This window comes from Corvus cornix, chromosome 7, assembly GCF_000738735.6.
Source record: "Corvus cornix cornix isolate S_Up_H32 chromosome 7, ASM73873v5, whole genome shotgun sequence".
Classification (NCBI taxonomy): Eukaryota; Metazoa; Chordata; class Aves; order Passeriformes; family Corvidae; genus Corvus; species Corvus cornix.
In genome coordinates this window covers 36,981,732-37,004,297 of record NC_046337.1, presented here as the reverse complement: position 1 = coordinate 37,004,297, position 22,566 = coordinate 36,981,732, and the positions used below count along the sequence as shown (strand labels likewise).

Here is a 22,566-nt window from a genome sequence, read left to right as displayed (position 1 = left end):
CAGGTAATGGAATTTTAAACCCCAGGAGTTGAGATGTCTGCCTAAATTTACCTTCTACACAGTGTCATTACAGAACTCCCCATCTGAGCTCAACCTTTGTCAAAACACCTGAGTTATGTTCCTCCAGCAGAGCAAGTGTGACAGGAAACCCTTGTGACAGTCTCAACATTGAACCTTTTTTTTTGTCCCCGATGCATTTTAGAACATGTTAATCTCTGGTGAAGAGACAGCCCTGCAGCATGATCCATCTCTCACCAAAACTGGCACAAACCAATCCAAAAAAGGGTATTTTGGGGAGAGATATCTAATTAGCAAAGTGAGGATCAGCATCCTCTATTCTGTGAAAGAACTTCAGCTTCCTACAGGCAAAGATAAGAAAGTGAAAGAGTTTTAGTCTGTCTGCTCAGGAGGAAAAACTTCCTTATAAAATATAACTTGAATTTTAATATAAACACATATGAATATTAATATATAAAAGACAAAATTTCCTATATGCACACATCCACTATAGACATTTTATATGACCAGCATATTATGGTACATATTAAGTCCAGTGAAGCTGCTGACCTATTTGCAAGTTGAAATCATTGAGCTGTTTAGGCATTTCTGGACCTTTCAGATCCAAGCATCAGGAGTTATGAGAAGGAAATGTATTGGGGATCAGAGCACCATTGAGAAATAAGCTGAAGTCTTGCTCAGAAAAGCAATAATTTGAATGAAGAAGTCTAAAAAACTTCTTCAAACATCATTTCACAATCCCATCTTCCTCTGTAAAGAGTAATCTAAAACTGACAACTCACACAGCAAAGCACAGAAATTCACCAGCAGCAGCAGCTTCTGCTACTGAAATGACAGGGTTGAAGTGAAATAGTCAGAAACCATTAGGTTTTAGCAATTTCCAGGGTGACATGTATTAAGTAATTTTTAAATTATAGTAGATGACTAGACCATACAGGCTATGTAGTTATTTAATTAACATGACAAGCTTTTATCCAAGGAAATTCAGTCCTTGTTCAGTGTGGACAGAGATCCTAGAACAGCATGATCACCCTGGACAAGCCCATTCCACACCTTAACTGTGCTGCTAATCTCGTTTCTGTGCCTTTAAAAGGATAAAATGTGCCATTACCACTTGTGCAGCATTAAAAATAACAACTTGTGGCTGCAGTTTGTGTCCATCTGACAAAAGTAAGAGCAGAATAAGCTTGCTTTTGGTCTGTTTCTTATCAAACTGTGTGGCAACACTTCCATTTGCCTCTCCATACACCTCACTGTGAAATTCCAAGTGAGTGGGAAGTGAACGCACAAAATAAAATCATAAAAATATTCAGTGACAGAGCACCTGAGCATCAGCTAAGCCTCATGAACAGCCTTGCAGCTTCCCAAGAGCTCTCCTGGAACCTCTCCAGCTGGGGACACCACAGCCAGGACTTGAGACACTTGCACCTCTCACAGCACTCCGGCAGGAGAGCAGGGAAGACAGAAGTGTCCCTTGGCTTAATATTCCTCATTTGCTGATAGAATTTGTTTTTAGAGCAGCACCCTCTTTCTTCTACTGATTGGGAATGATCATTAAGCCCCTAATCAGAACCTCTGCCCAGATCGAAGGAGACCTCCCAGATTATTTCAAAACTCTCTATCTGGCAGACTTCAAAAGCACTGTTTTTGAACCTATAGTAACCAAACCAGCTACTGATGTGACCAGTCAGCTGCTCAGCTTTTATTTCAACAAATATCTTCTCATTCTCTGAGTAATTCCTGCATGGAAGAAAGCTTTGAGGAATTTCTTCTTGTTAAATACACACATCCTAAAGAGATCTTTCAAAAGCATCCACTCAAGTGGGAACTGCATGATTTCAGTAAGTGTAAAAACTTCTGAAACTCCAGCTGACCCAATCTGCAGCTTAAGTGACTAAAATTTACTGTAAGAGGAAGATCAGTCCTGGAGAAACTTCCATTTTTTCTATCTACATATGCAGTGGAGACAATATCCAGTATGGGCCAGACCTAATTAATATGAGTCATTAATAACATGGTCCAGAGTAACTGCAGATCATGCAGCACAGAGAAACACCACTTTCCCTGCCCAGAATTGTTACACTTGACCACAAGTTTAACCATTTAGAATGTTTTAATCCAGGGATGATTATCAAACCAACACATCCCACAGCGTAAGGTACACTGATGAAGATGCTTCTTCTGCTTTTAAAAATAACTGGAGCTATTTTAATGTAAAGACTCTTGTGTAAGTTGATTGCAGGTACTATATATAGAATGCATTCTCTAACAGGCATAAAGCAATTAAGTTATTTTAGTTTTTCCATCTAATGCCAGATATTTCCAAGGTTTGACGTGTTAAGGTATCTGACAATCCAAGCTGTTTCAGCACGGATGCTGCAAAAATGACTTCACTTCATTAGAATTATGATGCTCCAAACACAACTTTCATCTTTTATAATTAAAAACATTTAAAGAGATGAAAAAGTTGTGCCTGCCCCATCTCTGGAAGTGTCCAAGGCCAGGCTGGATGGGGCTTGGAGCAACTTGGTTTAGTGGAAGGTGTCCCTGCCCAAGGCAGGGGGTGGAACGGGATGAGCTTTAAGGTCCCTTCCAACCCAAACCACTCTGGGATTTTATGAATGTGAGGCTTTATTGAACCTCAGAAGATGCTGTGCTATAGCTGGAGCTTCAGCTTTGGTTTGGTGGCTGGTATTTGTTGTTCCCTGGTTCAGACAGCTCACTTGTTCATTCCTTTACCTGCACTCAGAGCATCTAAGCTTTCTTAAGGCTGATGAGCCTGACCTGCCCATGAAGAGCAATAAAAAACTTCATTTTCACCAGCACCTTCAACACAGCACTACAATGATTTTTCAATCTAGAGGAAAGATTCAGCTTCTCTTTAAGCAGTGATTTGCTACACACAGTGACAACCATGCTAGATTTTCAGAACAGCTTTCAATCTCACTTATGAGCTTTGCTTCTGCTTCATCTGCTTTTTCTTCTGTGTGCCACTAACTTGAAAAATGACAGGCAGGCTTCTCACTTCTGTTTCTGTTTGGTTTCTGGCCAATTTCACCATCAGGTGGCTCAGGATGAAATTGCAAAGTTTCACAAATTTGTTTTGAAGAGGAAACACTTACTATCAAGACAAACCACCCAGCAACAGAAGCCTCTCACTCTGGCAAAGTAAAGCTTTCAGGTTCCGTATCTTGACTTATCTTGACTCCAATCCTGCTTTGTAGTAACTGGCACACGTGTCTTTTCAGTGGATACTAAGTATTATAATAAACAAATGGCAAACAAAGAACAATTACTGTCAAAGTTTAAGGAATGCTTTTTTCCTTCCTTTTTGAAATAGAAAGGATTTTCAAGCAATTAACACACATGGGTATTAAATGGTAAAGACTCAAAGCCCCCCTCAGGGCCTGAGGACGATTCAGTTATGAGGGAGGGAAGAAAAAAACCCAACTACATTTTGTTTAGTTTGGAGTTTACATTTTTACCCCAAGTAGAACAAAATATTAAATCTGAACCTGAAAAGCCAGGCTCTACACGGTCCCTAAAGCTCAGCATGAATGAGACTCTCAGGTAGATTTTTATGCTCCTAAAAGTTGCATGCAGAATCAGCAGAAAAATATACTGTCACGACAGTTACATACAATATTTTATCAAACAGATAAACCTCCAAGGTTAAAAAAAAACCTACAGAATGCTGTTCCTACCTTAAGCAGATTTCTCCTGTCTCTGTAATGTTCGGGTGCCAGATTCTTGTCAAACATTTTACCTTTGGAGGCTGCCAGGAGAGAAAACAAATTACTGTGTTATCCTTTAAAATAAAAGCCTGTTGTAACTCATAAAACAGAAAAAGGCAAATATATAGTTGATATCCACAGCCTGGGTTTGTACGTTTAGGGCAATGATACATAATCTACAAGAGTCAAACCAGATTTCTCCGCCCTTTAAACTTGTCTCAGTTCTTTATAAAAACTGGGCTTTTCCTTAGAAAAACGTAACTTTTAAGAAAGCCAAGAAAATGTACTCCTTCAGGGGAAAAGAAAACACTCTAAGTCATTCAGTTTCTTCATACTTAACTATTAAGACAATAATTTAAACCAAAAAACTAAGTGCTTTCCACCAAGGCTTGACCAAATCAGGGATTTGTTAAAAATCAGCAGAGGATGCAAAGATAACAACTACACCAAATAAATAATTTCTTTTAAATACAGACCCTCCTGTTAACAATTGAATAGGAATGCACGAGACCTGAATTTGAGACACTAAAATAAAAATCCACAGGCAAGGTCACCAAATTTCCAAATTTCATAGTGGGACTTTGAAATACATATTTTTAAAGTACAGTCTCCTTTGCTCTAGTTTTGTGAAGTAAATAAAGAGTGGGACATAAAAATTTCAGTATCTTAGCAACAGCACGTTGTTCCATCCCTGCTCTCCCCATTAGGATTCACAGCTTTCAATCAGGCAGATTATTTCTGATAGGAAATGTCCTGGAATCCATCAGTACCTTGCAGAACTTCAATTAAATCACAGATTATAGATGTGGAGCCATCTCCCTCCACTTTTTCCAATGAAGTCTTCAGTCAAGAGGCAAAGCAGCTTAAAGAGCTGTATTTGCATGGCAGCATCATGTGTTTTGCCTCATCATTTTGTCCTCAACTTTCCAATTACCTTTTCAAGAAATTTTTAAAATTAAGACTCCTTGGAAAAGGTGAGAAAATATGCATGGCACTGAGATACCAAAAACGTACCTAAAAGAGATGTTTTAGAAGAAAAAACACTGATCACCACAACAAATCTGGGATTGATAATGCAGATTTTGCCTTTCCTCTACTTCATGTCTGTGCAATAACTCAAGGGACATCAGTCATGACATTACTGAAAATTAAGTGGCGCACAGAAAACAGTCTTAAACTTTTTGACCTCCAAAACCTCTCAGAAGTTTTCTAACAGCACAGCTTTTCATTAGCTACACTTACATATTGTTTTGAAAGATGATGTCTAGTCCTCAAGCAAGGGAAAGCAGCTTTATTTCATGCCATTAAATCAAGATAAAAGAGTAAATTTCTACCATATGCACCTTCAAACAGGGAATGTATTACTGAGTCAAAAAAAAAGCTTTATAGAAACTCTTTTTTAAAAATCCCCAAATCCTCACAGTGAATTAAGTGGTGTCTCATTTTTTATACTGTGGAAACAAAAGAATTCCTTTATCCTTTCAAAGTGATCTTCATTGCTAGAACTTAGAAAAACCCACTCCTGACAGTAAGACAAAGGTTTTCTCTTTCTCTCTCCTTTTCCTGTTAGACAGACAGGACAACTGCAGCACTACCATAAAATTTATCTTCAGGCAAAACTTCTCCTTCGAGCCTGCTCCAAGTCATTTTTGAACCCTCCCCAGACCAAGAAATCCACGTGAGATTTCCTCAGGATGATGTTTCATTGAACACCTGTGACACTCTGCACAGCAAAGCTCCCCAAATCCATTTATTTCCTTGCTCAAACTCTTCCCTCCCCTCAGGGATCCAATCAGCTGGGGGGCACAGCAGTGACTGCATTCACTTCCTTCTCCATTTCCAAGCAGCCACTTCTCTTCTGGGATCCCTCATTTAAAATTAACAGTTTCAATTCTTGATAAATTTGCACTCTAAAAAGACAGTGTACCAACAGATCTTGTATTTTTTTGTTAAATTATGAATTATTTCTATATTTAATTAGATAAGTATCCTGCAGCTCTTCACTAGTGAAGAACTTTACCTAGAGAAGGAGGTCGCTCCTAAGAGAAATCTGGAATCAATGTTATTTGAAATGTTTTCTCTAGACACTAGCTAGTCCCAAAGCATTCTGCTAAACCACCCTGCAACTGCAACTCTAGCTCCTTCCTTTACAGTTTTTGCAAAACATAATTCCCCCAGGAGGCCTTAATGGGGATACAAATTCAAGCAGGTGAACTACAGTCCAGCCCTGAGATATTTCTTGCCACTTTCCACCACCAGTTTCTGAAGAACTTCTTGAGATGGGCTGAAACTAAACACTAAACAGAGATAAGCACAGAGTGGTTTGGCTGCAGGCCACAATACAATATCTTCCATATTTTTCCTCTTTATTTATTCATTTTATGCTGCTCCACTATGTCCCAATTCCACATATCCACTCCTTGTCCCAGTGTAGAGGTGTGATATCCCAATCTTTCCCGTGGGCTGAGAGCCCTGGCAGGTCTGCAGAGCTCTCCTGAAAACAGGCAGCACTTGTTTCGATCTCATTTTGCCTGGCAGGAAACAAACCACAGCCTCAGCATCATTACCCCAACACTGGCGAGCACACATTTGCATTAATAACCTGATCACAATCTAACATTCAACCTCCTGCATTTTTCCCTAAATTGCACAAATACAAACTTTTTTTTTTTGTGTTGGATGAGAGGTGCTCAAATTTAAAAGTATTTAATTAACAGATTTTTCTGCAAGTGCTGAGCAGGGAACTGTAACACATCAGAGGCTTTTTAATTATGGGAACTGAGGATCAAAAAACTGAGATCAAAACTGAACTTCAGCTCTCCTGTTAACACACAGCAAACACTTCCCTGCAGCAGTGTTGTTCAGGTGAACAAATGGAATACAAGAATTGAAGGAAATGAAATGAGTACACAAAAATTAGTAAGGGTGATCTCTGTTATAGTATGAAATTCTTGGTAAAGTTAAGGGGAACTTAAAACATCCCACAAGCAAACCCACACAACTGCAACCACCACCTAGTTGTGACTGCAACTACTACATATACATAATGCTGGATTTAGGCTCAGCACAGCCGAACAGGAGCCAAAGAGCTTCCCTAAAACTCTTCTCTAGGATCCTCCCCTATGCATTCTTCAGCCTCTCTGAAAGAACCCTGAACTATCAACACCGAAAGTAAGACAACAAAGCAGAAGAAGGAAGGGAGGGGGGGGAATTACAAAACTATCAACCTTTTCCTTTTGGTTCACTTCTTTCATTCTTAGGTATGTAATTTTTTTAATGAGAATAATCATTAAATGCAGGTCTCATGAATAATTAACGGCACAGAGCAGAACCTCAGCCAGAAGGGAGGACACTCAGCTCTGACTCATCTGCACTTCCAAGAGCTTCGGCCAGACAGTTGCAGAGATTTATTTTATTAGGAGACAGAAGATCCTTTCTTAGTCTCAGTGCCAAGTTCCCCCTGAAGTCCTCTTACCTGCAAAGAAAATCTAAAACGACAACTATTAGACTAATGTCAAATACTCACCACCATATTGTAGGCATCAGGAACTTCAGTTTCAAACTGAAACTTTCCCCCTTGGTAATAGCCCTCATCTAGAAAACAAAAACCAGAAAAATAGTCAACTAAAACAAAAACACAAAGATTAAAACAACAGCACAGGGTTCTCATCAAATACTTAAGCTGGTTGCACCACCAACTGCCACCTAATCCAAGGAGTGTGTGAGCAGCATCTTCCCACACTCCCAACATTTTACAGTGGAAATTTGAAGTCAGAAGAGTCAACAGTCCCAGAAAAACCCACCATCCTGATCACAGTGACAGGGCTACCCAGCTAGAGGAACCTTGGACTGAACTTCTCTCATCTGTAGGAAGAAAATCCTGGCACGTGGCAGGCAGTACCCCATCAGTGACCCTTGGAATGAGCTGGAGAAATACTGCACTTGCTAACACATTGGTAAATCCTGCTCCAGGACTGAGCACATATTCCCAAACCTGTGCTAGCAATCATGGTGAGTAGTACGAATGACTGGGCAAGGGCATGTTTCAGAGTGCACTCCAATAAGAGCAAGCAGGCTCTTTTATTGTAATTACCTTACAATGATGTATCAGCCAGGAAAACATGTCTGCCTCTCTGCCAACCTCAGACTCAATACTGAGTTACTTAAATGGCTAAATTCTCAAATACTACATATTAAAATATCTACTTACATTTAACCAGGGATAATAGAATAGGGTGAGAGTCAGCCTGCAACTCTTGAAATAGCTGTGCTTGGAAGCTGCAATGCTTGCAAGTGATCTGAAATGTGTCCAGCATTGCCATTACTGAGGCTTTTCATTAAAAATGGAAAACAGGTACCCAGCCCACACTGGAGGTTTGACACACCTGAGGGATGCTCTGGCTCAAACCACCCTGAGCACTCCAGCCCCAGCAAAGGCCAGGAGGGCTGGTTGGCATTATATGATGCAGGTTTTCTGTATTTTTTAAACCAACCCTGCAAAGAAATGTTCTGTGAAACAATCCATAGTTTACAGAAAGACTTAAGAATTTTGTTATTATCTAGCTTGTTCCAAACCACAAAAAAACCTAACTTGTCTACTGTAGGTCATCAAAATCCTCTTTCAGGTTGCTGACTCCTGATCTGCTTTTCAATTCCATTCTCCATTCCCACTCCAATTCAATTCTGAAGTGTGCTGGATTTATTAAGCAATCTCAGGCACGCTATGCTCTACCAGAAAGTAAAGGGATATGCACTGATTCTTCTATGAAAAAAGCAAGATAAAAGCATTTATCTTTTGCGTTAAAAAAAATCAGGAAAGCAAGCCATTACTGAAGAACAAGAAGCAAGAGGTGAGTTACACTGATACCCCTCGATAAAACTGCTCCCTGTCAAATGTGCAAAACACTCACAGTGAGACACTGTTCCAGAAAGAAATCATTGGGAAAATGGTCCAATGTCCCCCAGGAGCTTGATTACCACCATTTATTCAACACAACACGGCTAACTGCACTTTATCCACCATCTAACACAATAATAGATTTTAACCAAGTGTCAGGAATTATCACATTTCCAAGTACAAAAGTTATTTTCCTTGGCTTAATTTCACTAGTTCCTTGATTTGCTGGACTTGGAGCAAAGCACGCAGAGCTCTTCACATTCTGCCCCTGCTAAAATGAAATAAATGCTTGATGATGGATGTATCCACACGTGTCCTATGTCAAAGAAAATCCTCAGGTTTAATGAGCACTCGCTGCAATGGTTGTCCAAGAGAAACACTCAAGAACTCTCAGAACAACTCTCGCTCCAAGACAACTCAATATTCATCACTGCATCACATTACAACTCATTTTATGTTTTGGTTTTACCTTGACACCAAACCATCAGCACTAACCAAAACCCACAGTGGGTAAAGCTACTGGCTCTGCTGTAAAATAAGCAAGGACATATCCACACAATTAGGAGAGCAAGACATCTCTCCTCCCCTCTTTTATATCCTCCCTCTATGTTTGTAAAGCAGCAATAAAGCTACTCATTACCAATCACTCAAATGTATATTAAAAATTCTGGAGAGCCTCAGCAACCAGCCAGAAATCTTGCACTGCATTACCAAGATAACCCTTCAGAATGGAGTCATCTTTCAGCATCTCAAGTAAGTTCGTTCTCAGGCTGGGAGAGACATCCTCAATTTTTTATGCATGGAAAAGCGGTGGGAAAAAAGTTCTGGCAGAATCAACAGTGAGGAAAGAGCTATAAATAAAACCATCAAATAAAACAGCTTTAACACATAACTTAGGAAGTTAGCCACAGAGATTTCTGCTAAAAAGGGAGTAAGTCTGAGCCACAGCTTTCCTCCTACTGCTTAAATTTATGTCTTCAAGCTCTATTAGCAGAGCAAGCACCCCTCCCACTTCAGTCTCAAGTTTCATTATCAACAACCTGACTAATCTTAGCCTGCATTTGTAGGGTGCTTTAATGCCTGAAAGTGCTCTGGAAAACACTTAACCAAATTATTTCCTCACTTTAGGAGAAAATGCAAGATAATTAGGGCAGGCCACAAAGGATGCACTTTGGATAGTAGCTCCCTGAATCAGCCTTGCTCAGCCATGCTCACCAATATTTGTGAGCATTTCACCAGAAAACAGGGTCTTTATTAATCCCCCTGGAGTGGGACTCAAATATCCACACCAACCTCAGACTAGTCCGACTGCCTGGGAACTGCAGGGAAATTTCATTAACTGCACTTACTCTTCTGTGTTTTTTCATGTATAAGCTACCCAAACTCACCTCCTTTATTTTTTTCCAGGTCATTACCATGTTTTAGTCCTCAGCTTCCAATTTTGTGCTCCAAATACCAGTGCAGCAGGCAGGACTCTGCCTGTATTCTAAGCATCTATCTCCTTATTTCCCCTAGATTTTAATCCAGTGATACTGGTGCAAAAATAAGAACAGAGGCAAGTGGTGGCACAAGGGCATTTTTCAGAGGCAGAACAACTGTTTCAGATGACAAAAGGGAAAAGAAGGTTCAGACAGCAGAGAAAACCAGCAGTGTCTGCCTTGGGAACACAGAGTTTTGTCCACTGCAGCAGAAAAATCCAAGTCTTAGCCATTTTCTAGCATGTGCTGCTAAATATCCACTGATGGCGCACTGCAGAAAGCTGCAACATACAGGAATTGGACTTTCTTCAATTGTGTGAAAAAAGCAGCCATCCTCAATCAAGATTTTCTACAAAATCGTTTTAAATTAAAAACTTCCTGTCACCAGGATAATTTTGTGATGTTAAATACTGGCTGAGAAAGGTTATTGTGAGAGGTGCTGAGCAAGGGACCTGAAAGGATTTCTGCTTGGTGGTCAAGCTTATTTTCTTATTCAAATTAGTCTTTTTGTGCCAGCCTAAGGAAGCTTCTTTTACTGTCCTTTCAAGACCAGCCACATTCAAAATGACTGCACAGAACAAAGTCAAGATTCATGCAATACTGTTCAGACAATACAAAAAGAGTTGGCTCAAGCCCACTTCAGCCATAAAACTTCTGTGACAACCACTTCACTGCCTCAAGAAAACTAAGATTTAGCATACACTGAAAAAAACTTCAGTATTGAAGGGAGGCAGAAAACTACAAAGATTTTCTTGGTCTGTGCTGTGTTCTGCCTTTAGAGTGCTAAGCTATGGCTGATCACAAGATTCTACACCTGAATTATGCACAGCTGAAAATAGATGTTTACTTGGGTCAGGCTGCAATTGCAGAGACTTCAGCTGTGCAGCTATATTTAGAGTAACAAAATGTTAATTAAGATCATCTCACTGGCAAGATCATTTCAGCAACAAAGCTGGCACAAAACCCAGGCTCTGCATTCAACAGCTGGTTTCTGCCTGCAGCATCTTGCTGCACAGCAGTGAACAGACAAAACAATCCCTAGGATATAGACACCTTGGAGTTAGGACAGCTTTTTCATATATCCCTGATTTGCACAGCGATGCTCTTGTAAAGTCAACTCCTTTCCAAAATAAAATAAAGGAGCATCTTATAAAACTGAAGGGCATTTGGTGCAAGCAGAATTAACACCCACCAAGTAAACATGATCACAACTCCTACACAGAATGACAGGGCCAAATATCTAGATGAGCTCTTGCACTGATTTTTGATTACACTGACAAGGGCAGCCTCACTCATTTTTCCATCACAAAAAGGAGTCACATGAATGGACATGTTAACAGACCACCCAAAATTTCTGCTGGACGAAGGGTCAGTTGAATCGGGCTAATAAACAGCAACAGTGACACCTAGTGCCGCTCTGATTTCAAAGTACTGGATCAGCAGAAACATTCCCAGCACTTCATTAAGTGCACACCACTATTTCTCCAGATAATACTTCAGGATGACTGACACACCTCACCCAAATTCTGTGGTCAAAAAGCATCTACAGAAAATGGGCATCTACAAGAATGAGCTGGCAGGGGGATCCCAGCACATCTAACTCAAACCATTCAGTGCACTGCACATGGCAATGTTCTCATTTAAGCAGCTGCACAGTCTCAAACAAAAACAAGAAGTGCATATGACGTTTAAATAACTTTCCATGCACATTCATCCATAAAACACAACTTTCTAGTCTAAAATGCACAGCAAATACTAATTTTGGCTGGCTATTAAGACACTCACATGGAAATTTTATGAACTGTTTTTATTGACCACCCTGCCAGCAAGAGCTTCAGAGTATACTTGTGTTAATAATAAAAGATCCGATTTCCACATATTTTAACATTCAAAGACTCAGACTCCTCCTTGTTAAACATCTTCAGGCATGCCTAGGTTTGAAGTTTTCCAGGAGCCTTAGATTGGTAACCTCTCTCTTCACCTCTGCAGAACCAAGCAATCAGCACCACAGAATACACAACCTGACAGGGCTGTAATGCAGTAATGCTCAGCCCAAGATTCCTCTCAGCAAATTAAACACGATGGTCTGAGACTGGCTGACATGCAAGCAAAGAAGATCTGAGTATTTCCTAACCTCACTCATTTTTGAAGGCCTTTTTATTGGAATCTGGTTGTCAAAACTCAGCCCACTTTCTCCATCCCGTTAACAAAAGAGCCACTATTACAGCCAGACTTTCTTTGACTCGAGGCTTTATTGGAATTCCTCTTGAATTACATTTCCTAAACACCAACACACAGAGAAACAAAAGTAACATGTTCAAAAAAATTACCTGGGGTTACAGTTAGTTGAAAGTAATGGAGCTTGTTTGGGTCAGGAAAATTCACTTTACATGTACCTGTGAAGCAAAAGAACATCAGGCAATGAGTTCTCCACTGTTTGAAAAGCAAATAAATCCTCTTTCACACTTTTCAAGCTGACTCCCTGATTAACCCCCACCTTTCAGTCAAGTGATTTCCCAAAGTTCTGGAGCATCACAAACCAAACTCGAAGTTTTCACTCTCAGATGAGATGAATTTAATGAGAACAGTGACAATGAAGAACAAGTGTGGGGAAAAGAGAACAATCTGCTGGAACTGTCAGTGGTTTCAGTTCAACAGCTGCAAGCTCTCAGCATAACAGCCCTTTGTTTGCATTTGATGACACAACTCAAGTTGGCTTCTCATGCAGGAAAGTGGCCTTTCTTGACTGTGGCAGAGACAAGCTGGCTTGAGGAGATGAGTCTATCCATGGATATTTTATCACCCATATTATGTAGTCTTTAGCTTCTTAACCCATCAAGCTGGCTGTTACTTTTCTATAGCCAAGGAGCTGAATAGTGTCATAGTTATAAATCCTATTTGCCTGAAAAAACCTAACGAGAACTGTACACAAATGCTAGTAATGCACTCACACTGTAGTGACTAAACCCACACATTTTACAGGTATTTGTTACCCTATAACAGAACCTACACTGAAAAAACTTAACCTAAAATTACTGTGTAAGTTCTCTATAACTGTCCTCAAGGAAGGCTTATGTCTCAAGTAAAATTCCAGGGCTAAAATCACATTATCTTGCCCTCTTTTTTTTTTTTTTTTTTTAAGAGAATATGGATCACTCTTAAAAAATTAATGTTCATGAGTATTTTCACTATTAACAAAGACATCAGGTTACATCTTGAACACTGAAGTGAAAAAACTGCAGGTTGACTTCATGTTCCCTGAGAGCTGAACTATTTGGTCTGCCCCTAAATCAGAATGTCCTGTTTTGAAAAGAAGAGAATAAAGAAAAAAACACGAGTGAGGACACTAATTGCACCCTTGAGTCCCAGGAACCTTTTGGGTGTTTAATTGAAAGTTTTGCTGCCACTCCCCAGCAATCAAATTCTGGAGGCAAATTATCAATAGTGCTTCCAAAGGACACTAATGAGGGTCCACCTCTCCACAGCCCCATAAGAGGAAGCAACAGAGAAAACCTGTCCAAGCCAGTGTGGTGGAGCTTTACACAGCTTTCCCTGGAGTTTAACAAATACCATTAGCATTCATACGTCAGTCAAAATGTTCACTTCAATGGTGCTTTCCCCCTTAAAATGCATACTATTAAATGTTATACTCACAAGGTAAATTAGCTTCAAGGTCTGCAACCTCTGTTGAAAAAAAAACCAAACCAAAGTCATTATTATAATATGCAAGCATAAAGCCCTTCTTGAAGGCCGAATTGGCAGATCTAATTTAAACCACCCTGTAAATCCAATTTTACTTAAAAATATAATTAAGCTGCAGTAGAAGTTTATCTTGAAAGTTCTCTTTAAGCCACTCAATTCATTACTAAAAATGCTTATCTGCCATACAGACATGGCAAATGTATCCTTCTTTGATGGGGAGTTCGGCTCTGCCAAAACTGAAGCACCAGGGCTGCTACCACACAGAGCACTGGCATTTCCAAAGCAGTTTGTTTTTGTCACTGATGTGCATTCTTATTCAATTAAAATTTCCTTGTATTTATTTCCTGAGCTTAAAAGTAATTCAGAAAAGAAAGGAAGCATCCTGACACTGTTCCATAGCCCCTAGGAAATGAAGTGTATTCCTAAGCCTGTCAAGTCACCTTCCCTGGGAGAACCCCTGCTTTTGTGTATTTTATTGAAGTCTTAATTACAACTACCTGTATTTCACATAAGTATGAAAGAGATGCATCAAGATATCTCCCCCCATTACTTCTAGGAAATCTAACTGAGTATATTTCTGGCATTTCCTGCAGTCTTATTTTCCACTTCTGACTTTGCTTTCAAGGCCTCCACAGACACAGCCCATTTATTTAGGCTGACGACGTGCAAGAGATTTCAACACCAACTCTCAAAACCACACATCTGAAAAAAACTGTCATTCAGAGTTCTTGGCACTGAATCCAAACTGATCCCATCACAACTCTCACTGACTCTCCAGAACTTTTCCTGCAATCCATGCTTACCAAACCTGGCTGGTCTCTGCAGAGGGAATGACGCTTATTTGACTCCCACTTCCCTTGCGCTTGGCACACCCTGCATCTGCAACCAAGAGAATCTACACCAAGAGAAAACAACCCACCAAAGCAAGCACCGTGCTTCACACTTACCTAAAAAATTCACAACTTCCCTCATTTAAAATCCCACACTTGCAGCCAGAGGTGATTTAACCAAAGCCATGCACTGAAAGACAACACTGGAGCCACACTTCAGCTAAAGTACTGTCTTTACAACAGACACAAAAATATAATTTCAGCTGTAATCAAGGACTTTATTTCAATTTTCCCCTCCTGGCTGATAAAAAAAGACACAACAACCAACCCCCAAAGCTGCAGCTATAAAAATTTTTCATAAGATCATTCCCTCGCTCCTTTCTTAAAATTCACCAGCCTTTCAGAGTGGGAGGCACATCAATATTCACTACAGGGCAAGGTTTAGGACCTGGTTCAATTATTTTAAGGTGTTGACTGCTTTCCTTTATTGCTTTCTGTCCTTGCGTGTTGTTCAGCTTAATGAATCCTGCCTGCCCTCCGCCTGATCCCAAAAAAAAGGGATCAGTAAGGGCACAGCATGGTCAGTCCCAGCAATGGCTGAGCTGAGCAGCTCTGCAGAGCCAGGGCCTCACTTCTGCCTCCTTCAAGGTTCAGTAGAGAGTTTACAATCCGAGTTCCTTTGAAGTGTGAAAATTCCTGTAATGCGTTCACACTTCTGTGTTTCCCTCCGTCTTGGCACAAGAATGAGCAGGTTTTCTTGTAAGAACATGAAAACAAAATGCTCACACTGAGGAGAAGGGAACGCTGTGCTCCTCCTCTGAAGGTGTGCAAACGGGAATGCTGTGCTCATAATAAATCCACACAAAAGTTTTGGAAACAAAGGCAAATGGCCCAAAATTGAGGTTTCTAATGAACTCTGCAACAAATCACTGAAACTAAGAATGAAACAACTTCACAAAGCAGATGAAGATCTGCTTCAATAATCTAAATGTTTAAAGCATCATTGAGTAAGGTTACTGATGTTTCTATTAATTGTGCCATATAAACAGATATTGGTGATTAACCAATTAACAAGCACATTTAACAGGCCAAAGCTCAGTGTTTCCAAATTCTGTGACTCTTTGGTAGTGACAACATTGACACTGGAACCACTTTTGTATGTTGCTGCTCAGAAAGGAAACATTTTTGACCAGAGCATTCAAGCTCCATTAAGATTCTGATGTTTTAACTTACACACTTTCTACATAAAGCAATACCTCTGGCATGAGCATTCTCTGGAAGAAAACGCCCCTTGTGCAGGCTGCCAACTTATTTCACCGAGATTTGTAAATAAGCAAAACATGGAAGTGACAATCAGAGCTCCAATGCACTGAACTTCCAAGAGCTCCAAAAGCTTCACTAAATTAAAGAACAAACTTAAAGGTTTTCTGAGCTCCTCTTTCAAAAAATGACTGTCACTACAGCTAAAGTGTGGAGAGAATTCAATTTGACTACTTTTCATGGTCATTTTGTGGAGAATCAGCATCTGTGTCTCAATTCACACCATTAAGATGATGAGACAACCAGAAAATCCAAGTCTCAGGAAACTCCAAATAGTCCATCTGGTGTTACCAAAACCTTGTGATCTGTTGCAGGAGAAGCCCAAGTGGAGGTGTATTTGCAGAGTCCTGCTCTTGACCCAGAATGCACTTGCTTCGACAGTTCCAAATGCTATTTTAAACCATAAAAAAGGCAAGGCTTAAACTTAAACCCAACACAAACACCTGAAGAGTTGAATGCAAACAGATTATGTCTCAGAAGCAGCTCAGGAACTGTAGAGAACAGAGAAAAGCTAAGCCTAACACAAGCAACCAGAGCTATTTATAAATGATTTCACAAACAATAACTCTCCCTTACCCATGACAGTTCTCGAGACAGAAATAGGAACACTCCTGCTGTGCGTAAAAGGCTTATGAATGTTCAATGCACACACCACAACCCCAGTGCTCTGCTCCCTCACCTCCCCAAATCAGAATATAGCAGTGCTTTGTTTTGTGGACTACATCTTCCACAAAAATCAGGCTGTATGCTTCCTGCTGGAGTTTGGTTTTGGTTTTAAGTACACCAAATAAAATCATTACTTCCTCAACTGAATATTCTCATCCACAGCAGTATTACTCCTCTCTGGTTTTGTTCAAAAAGCCCCCTCTCCTGCTGTAGTCCTTTAAGACTTCTAGCGATGAAGATGAAAATACCCTGACACTTATAAAAATTCCATTTTCTAAGTACTAGTTCTAATATTCTATTAATTCTAGGAATGCTGTTTGCCTCCTAATTCTTACCCATCCATCTTTATAGCATTCCCTACTTCGCTCCTCTGAACTGTACAGACCAGAGTTAGAAAAAAAGTATTTTCTCCCCTCTCAACTTTCCTTGCCTGTTATTCTGAGGAGGAATATTACTGTTTTTCAAGGCTTGAAGAAAGCAAATAAACTAATTTTTATTTACAATGGACTTTCACCTCACTTTCATTACCAGTTTCCCACTTCCATTCTCTCAGGCTTGTACAGAGGCACACATAAAATATTTTCTGGTTGCATAAACAGGTTGTAAAAGCCACAGATATTGAAGACAACCAAGGAATAAACCTTGTTAACTCATTTTCATACATATTAAGTTATTTCAAGCTGCCACAATTAAACTAAGCACTAGTGGTAATATAAAACTGAATGATGCAGCTTAGGTGCACTACCAAAAACGCAGCATAAGGGACAACCTTTGTGATCCATGAGCTGCTCCTGCCATCCTGGCATGCTCTGTATCTTGAATTCAATTTAGCAGTCACTTTCATTATACACTATTAATCTTAAACACCACTTTGGATTGTCCTCGGCCCTTTTTAAATTTCAGAAAGGATTTGCCTTTCGAGTTCAGCACTGCATGCTCACCATCCTCGAGGAGCAGTCATGCAGCCCCTGCTCACAGCTTAATGAAGCTCCCCTTAGAGATGAACAGAACATTAGAAATTGCCTCTGCAGCACAGAACAAAATGAAAGCTGCTAAAGCGATTGTACTGCTTGCTCTATTTTAATTTGGGTACTAGGCCTACAGAATTACGGCCTTACTCTCCAACTGAGCCGAGATGGAAATCCAGTGACAAGAGAATATCCAAATGACTCAGAATTACTTCCCAATATAAAACTTTAGGGGTATGTCCATTCACAGTATGTCCATTAAATAACCCAACTGTACTGAGCCATGACTGATACCTGAATATGTAACATGAGCAATTAAAGGAACAACTTCGATAAACTAACAAAGGGCACCAGTATTTCAAAAGTAGCTTTTCCACAAAAGTGGAACCAAGTCTGTTTACCTTGCACCCATCAGTGAAGTCAAGGTCAGTGCCTGACACCACTATCTCAAATACCAACTGAGATGTTTCTTCACATCCATAGTGCAAATAGCTATCATGCCTAAATTATCACTTATTTTTCCTACTTTCAGGCAGCATGCAGTCGGTCCACACCAAGTTTTTAAGGTTTGTAAGCATCACCTACACTTGTCAGTGGCTGGGGTCATGGTCATCACTTTAATCAAAACAGCACTGATCTCCTGACCAGGCAGAGTACACAACACATCTGAGGACTGCAGGGTTATCGGTGTGACAACACATCCTTCAGAGATCCTGTACTGCTTTCCTGGACTGGACTCTCTATCAACACAAACAAGGCTGTCTTCAAATTACCTCCAGAGAAAAACCAGACACTGTCTGTGTCTGGACAATACCCTGAGCGAAGCTGGCAGACATCCGTCTGCAGGATTTATTAGACTATCCCCAATTTACTGTGGAGCAGGAATAGGACAGTGGTGCTTCGCCACTGACAGAACACTCTGGGCCTTCTCTCATCTCCTCTCCTCCTCCCTTGTTGATGGCCAGGATTTCTCTTCTTTTATGTAGGACAGATTGTTTTCTAATTTGTTGCCAGGAGATTGACCAATTGGAGCCTTTCCCCCATTCTGCCACAGTCATCTGTTTGGTAACTCCAGCCTAAGCACACACCAGTAACAACTTCTACTTACAACTGTTCTTCCAGGCTCTAACTTTGGGATCCAATACAACAGCCTGAAGTTCAGCTGGGCTATTACAGTTCCATACAATCAGGCAATAACAGGCACTGGAGCTGATCCAGCTGCAGCAGCATCACTGCTGTGTGCACACCTTTAGCAGGCAGCTCTGCACTCCCATTCAAACTCATTCCTGCAATCTTTATGTGACCTAGAAACACTCAACCGCAGAAAGTTCACCTGCACTCAGTCTCACACCGTAGATGCTGTTGCACCTGATTTATCCTGAAGTGTTGGAGCAAATTCTAGAAACTTTTGTAAACAAATGGTCCAGATTTAGGTTGAGCAGCTTAAAACAGAACACCCCTAACAAGTCTTTCCCTCTCACTTTCAGCACTTACACTGGAATGACCTGCTTCTCCTGTCAGTTCCCATTTCACCCAGAAACCATCCTCAGCAGACTGACAGCTGCTCCTACAACTCTTTTGGGAGAGGATCGTGATTGTGGTGGTGCTTCCCCCCCGTCTCAACCTCTGGCCTGCTCTGCAATTTCAGTAATTCCTGTCAGGCCCCGGCCTTCGCACAAGAGCTCGGTGGTGAAGCATTCCTGAACTGTACCAGGAACTCTTGCAAGGCTAAGGTGGGAGCAGCACTGACTGTGCCAGGAACTCCTGCTGCCTGGACAAGGTGGGAGACAGGAGTAGGAATAACCAGTCATTCCCTGATAGCTTTGGAACGTTCCTCTCCTGAATTACTGCCTGAGTGAAATGGTACCACCCTCGCTTGAATTTCAAAAAACTCCAGTAATCTCCAAGAAGGCATTTAACACGAGTATGTCATTGATTCTGGGGGGGAATTTTTTATTATGTATTCCCATGTATACATAGATAACCGTATGTGTGTGTGTTACCTCTGCACATTTGTCTGTATATATATATATATATATATATATCTATATACACCTTTGTGTATGAGTGTATGACTTGAACACCCTATAAAACAGTATACATGTTATTATCTTGAATATGTGTTATGTTTATAGCTGATTAATAATTAATGTAACGTTGAAGTGCTTTTATGATTAAGTTCTGCTAAATCTTTTACACATAACTGTTGAGTCTGAGCCTGAGGCTGGATCCAGCTGCACTGAGACCCCTCCCTGAGGAGTTTAGAAAGGAAAGGGGCTCATTCTGAACCCCCTGACTCAACGAAGTGTCTCCTTTAACTTTTCCCCCCTTACTCTCTTTTCATTCCAGCCTCTGCATATATGATTCTAAACTGATTCTAATTTGATTTTCCTTTATATGTATTATCCATGCAGTAAGCAGTAGCACAAACCTTGCCACCAACCTTTGTTGTGCTTTTGCAAATTTGTATTAGGGCAGATTTTCACCAACACCTTTGGTAGTGACTCTAAGTGACCTAAACCACTCATTTCAGAGCAGGGGTACAACTTCCATGCACAATCAGATCAGGATCCAGCACTCAATGCTTGTCAAAGCCATGTGAGTGCTGACCTGCTTTTAACGTTTGTCAGTCTGGGACTGTTCAATACTTAGTGTGTGCTGGTTTGCTAACAACCACAACAATTACAATGTCAATACTAATTTTCTGTAGCTTACATTCTCTTCCTCTCCTGCAGACTCGGGTATGGGTTTGAAAAACGTGATTGTTCTAAGGGCAGAGTAACATTTCTTTGGCATCTCACGTGAAGGGTGTTTATTTTACACTGCTATCTTCCCCTCAAGTCTATACCTGTAGGTTAGGGAAAATCTCAGATTATATATATTTAGTAATTTGGCTTTGTAGCTTAGTCTGGTTAAAGAGCTTATTTCTCCTGCCTGAATCTTTCCCCCCGTCAGAACTGGAGTTAAATGAGGATTTCCAAACTGGAAGTGTAAGAGCGATCACAATCACAACTTACAGCATAGAAAAATTCCCTGTCCTTACAACAATACAGAGAGAAAATTGCAGATACAACATTCCTACAGTCTAGTCCCTCCCAGTGCACTGAGGCAGCAGCACCTGCAGTGACACCTTGCTCCAGATACCTGACAGAATTTACCCCCATTTGGGAAAACACCATATGCAGTGCTAGTTAGGTACTATCAGTCAGGCAATTACACCTGCGTTGGTCTCAAATCATTTTGAAACAAGACCAGGAATTGTGGATTTCCTTTGACTGGCATGAATCCCTATAGTGGCAGCTGACACATCAACAGCAGTGTATTTGCTACTGGTCATTTTCAGCAGAAACATCAACCTGAACAACACATTCCTTGCCACTAACACTCAGCTATTACCAGAGGGAGTGAACCTGACTTTAAGCCATAGTAACTGCAAGCTGTCAGCATCTATGGATTTTTAAATATAGTATTATCTATGTTACAAAAAAAAAATTCAAGTGCAAGAAAGAGCTGTCCCTGATTTAACTATAATTAATTATTGTCTCATGAACTACCCCATTTACTCACAACTGCCATAAAGTAGGTTTGGGGCTTTTTTTTTTTCCCACCAGCTGGTAAAAACCTACAGCAACCTTCCTAAAACAGGTACAATCACTGGTTTATTATTCACAACTTCATACTCAACTTCTAGTGACTCCATCCCTACAAAAATCTCTCTCTGCATTGCTTTTTTAAGCTTTTTAAAGGGTGCTGCCTCTGACCTGTGCCATTAAATTCCACCAAAATGCTGTTGTTACTTTCAGGATGGTCTTTCCTGTGACAGGCAGTTACAGTTTTGCTCAAAAACTACATTCCTATCAAGGCCTCCTCCTCCAAGTTTAGTTACACTTATGTGGCAATTTTTTATCATGTTTTAATTGATGATGGACTGATTTTCAGCAGAGTAAGGAGGACACTTGCTTTGATTTTCATTATTCAATAAAAGTAAGTGTCCTATAGGCAACAAGCTGCTGGAGATGAGATGTAGGTCAATACACTACACTAGTAATCCCAAGCAAAGTCACAAGCCATTTGAAGAACTCTTGTGGGAATTTATATGCAATTTAGTGCTGTTTACTGGCAACATACCCCAACCCAGTAAATCCCAAAATATTTCAATATATTCCTTCACCTTTAACGAGTAACTTATCCCGGACAGACACTCTCCGAGTGGAGTCAGACGCTGGGTTGGATGCACGGGGGCCTCTGACACCATCATCCCGCTTCAGCTTGCTTGCCAGAGTTAGCATTACTGCTGCTTCCCACCTGGAACACAACGCGACAGCACGGACAGTCACCAAAAGCCCCCGGCGAGGGGGGAGGAGCAAAACAAGTCACGGTTTGTTTGTTGAACAAGGAGTGAAGTACCATCATCAACACAGAACTGCTGCACACGGGTAACAGGGCTGTGACTGAAGGTGAGGATGGCCCACGGCACCTGAGGAATGAGCTTGTTTGAGCAGTGAATACTGAGGGAGTTTCAGTGCATTATGCCAAGAGGAAATTCAGTTTTCTGGAGAAAGGTCAGGCTGACAACATTCACAGCCGCCTCTTGGCTGGCCAAAAGAAAAAAAATAAATAAAAAGGAGAAAGGAGAGGGATTACTGGAACAACTCTCAAACACTAGGAAGTGAGCTTTGGGACAGCTCCAATGGCACAGGAGAGGGACTGAAGCTGCGAACAGTGCAATTATCTACACAGCTGCACAGCGAGAACTCCTCACAGGGCAAAAACCCTACACACAGAGGCTGAAATGGAAAGACACTTTTGCTGTGCCAGCCATCCACTCTAGAAGATAACTGCACAGATAAATTAATTACAGTAAAAGGTGGTCAGAATGCCAAAGTCATGAAACCAAAACATCCAGTCTGCCATAGCTTAATACGTTTTGACACTACTCCCAGTTGAAGGCAA

At 40.7% G+C, this 22,566-nt stretch overlaps 1 protein-coding gene across 2 annotated transcripts in view; it reads right to left on the bottom strand.

Annotated features, from left to right (window-relative positions):
• Positions 1–22,566, bottom strand: part of UBE2F (ubiquitin conjugating enzyme E2 F (putative)) — a 54,442-nt gene that overhangs the window by 30,674 nt on the left and 1,202 nt on the right. For both annotated transcript variants that reach the window (XM_019291004.3, XM_010407864.4), the window contains exons 2-6: positions 21,785–21,918; positions 13,782–13,811; positions 12,458–12,523; positions 7,279–7,346; positions 3,723–3,793 (exon numbers count right to left, since the gene is read on the bottom strand). In XM_019291004.3, the coding sequence (XP_019146549.1) occupies positions 3,723–3,793; positions 7,279–7,346; positions 12,458–12,523; positions 13,782–13,811; positions 21,785–21,902 (353 nt within the window). In that variant the 5' untranslated portion in view covers positions 21,903–21,918. The remainder of the gene's footprint in view (positions 1–3,722; positions 3,794–7,278; positions 7,347–12,457; positions 12,524–13,781; positions 13,812–21,784; positions 21,919–22,566) is intronic.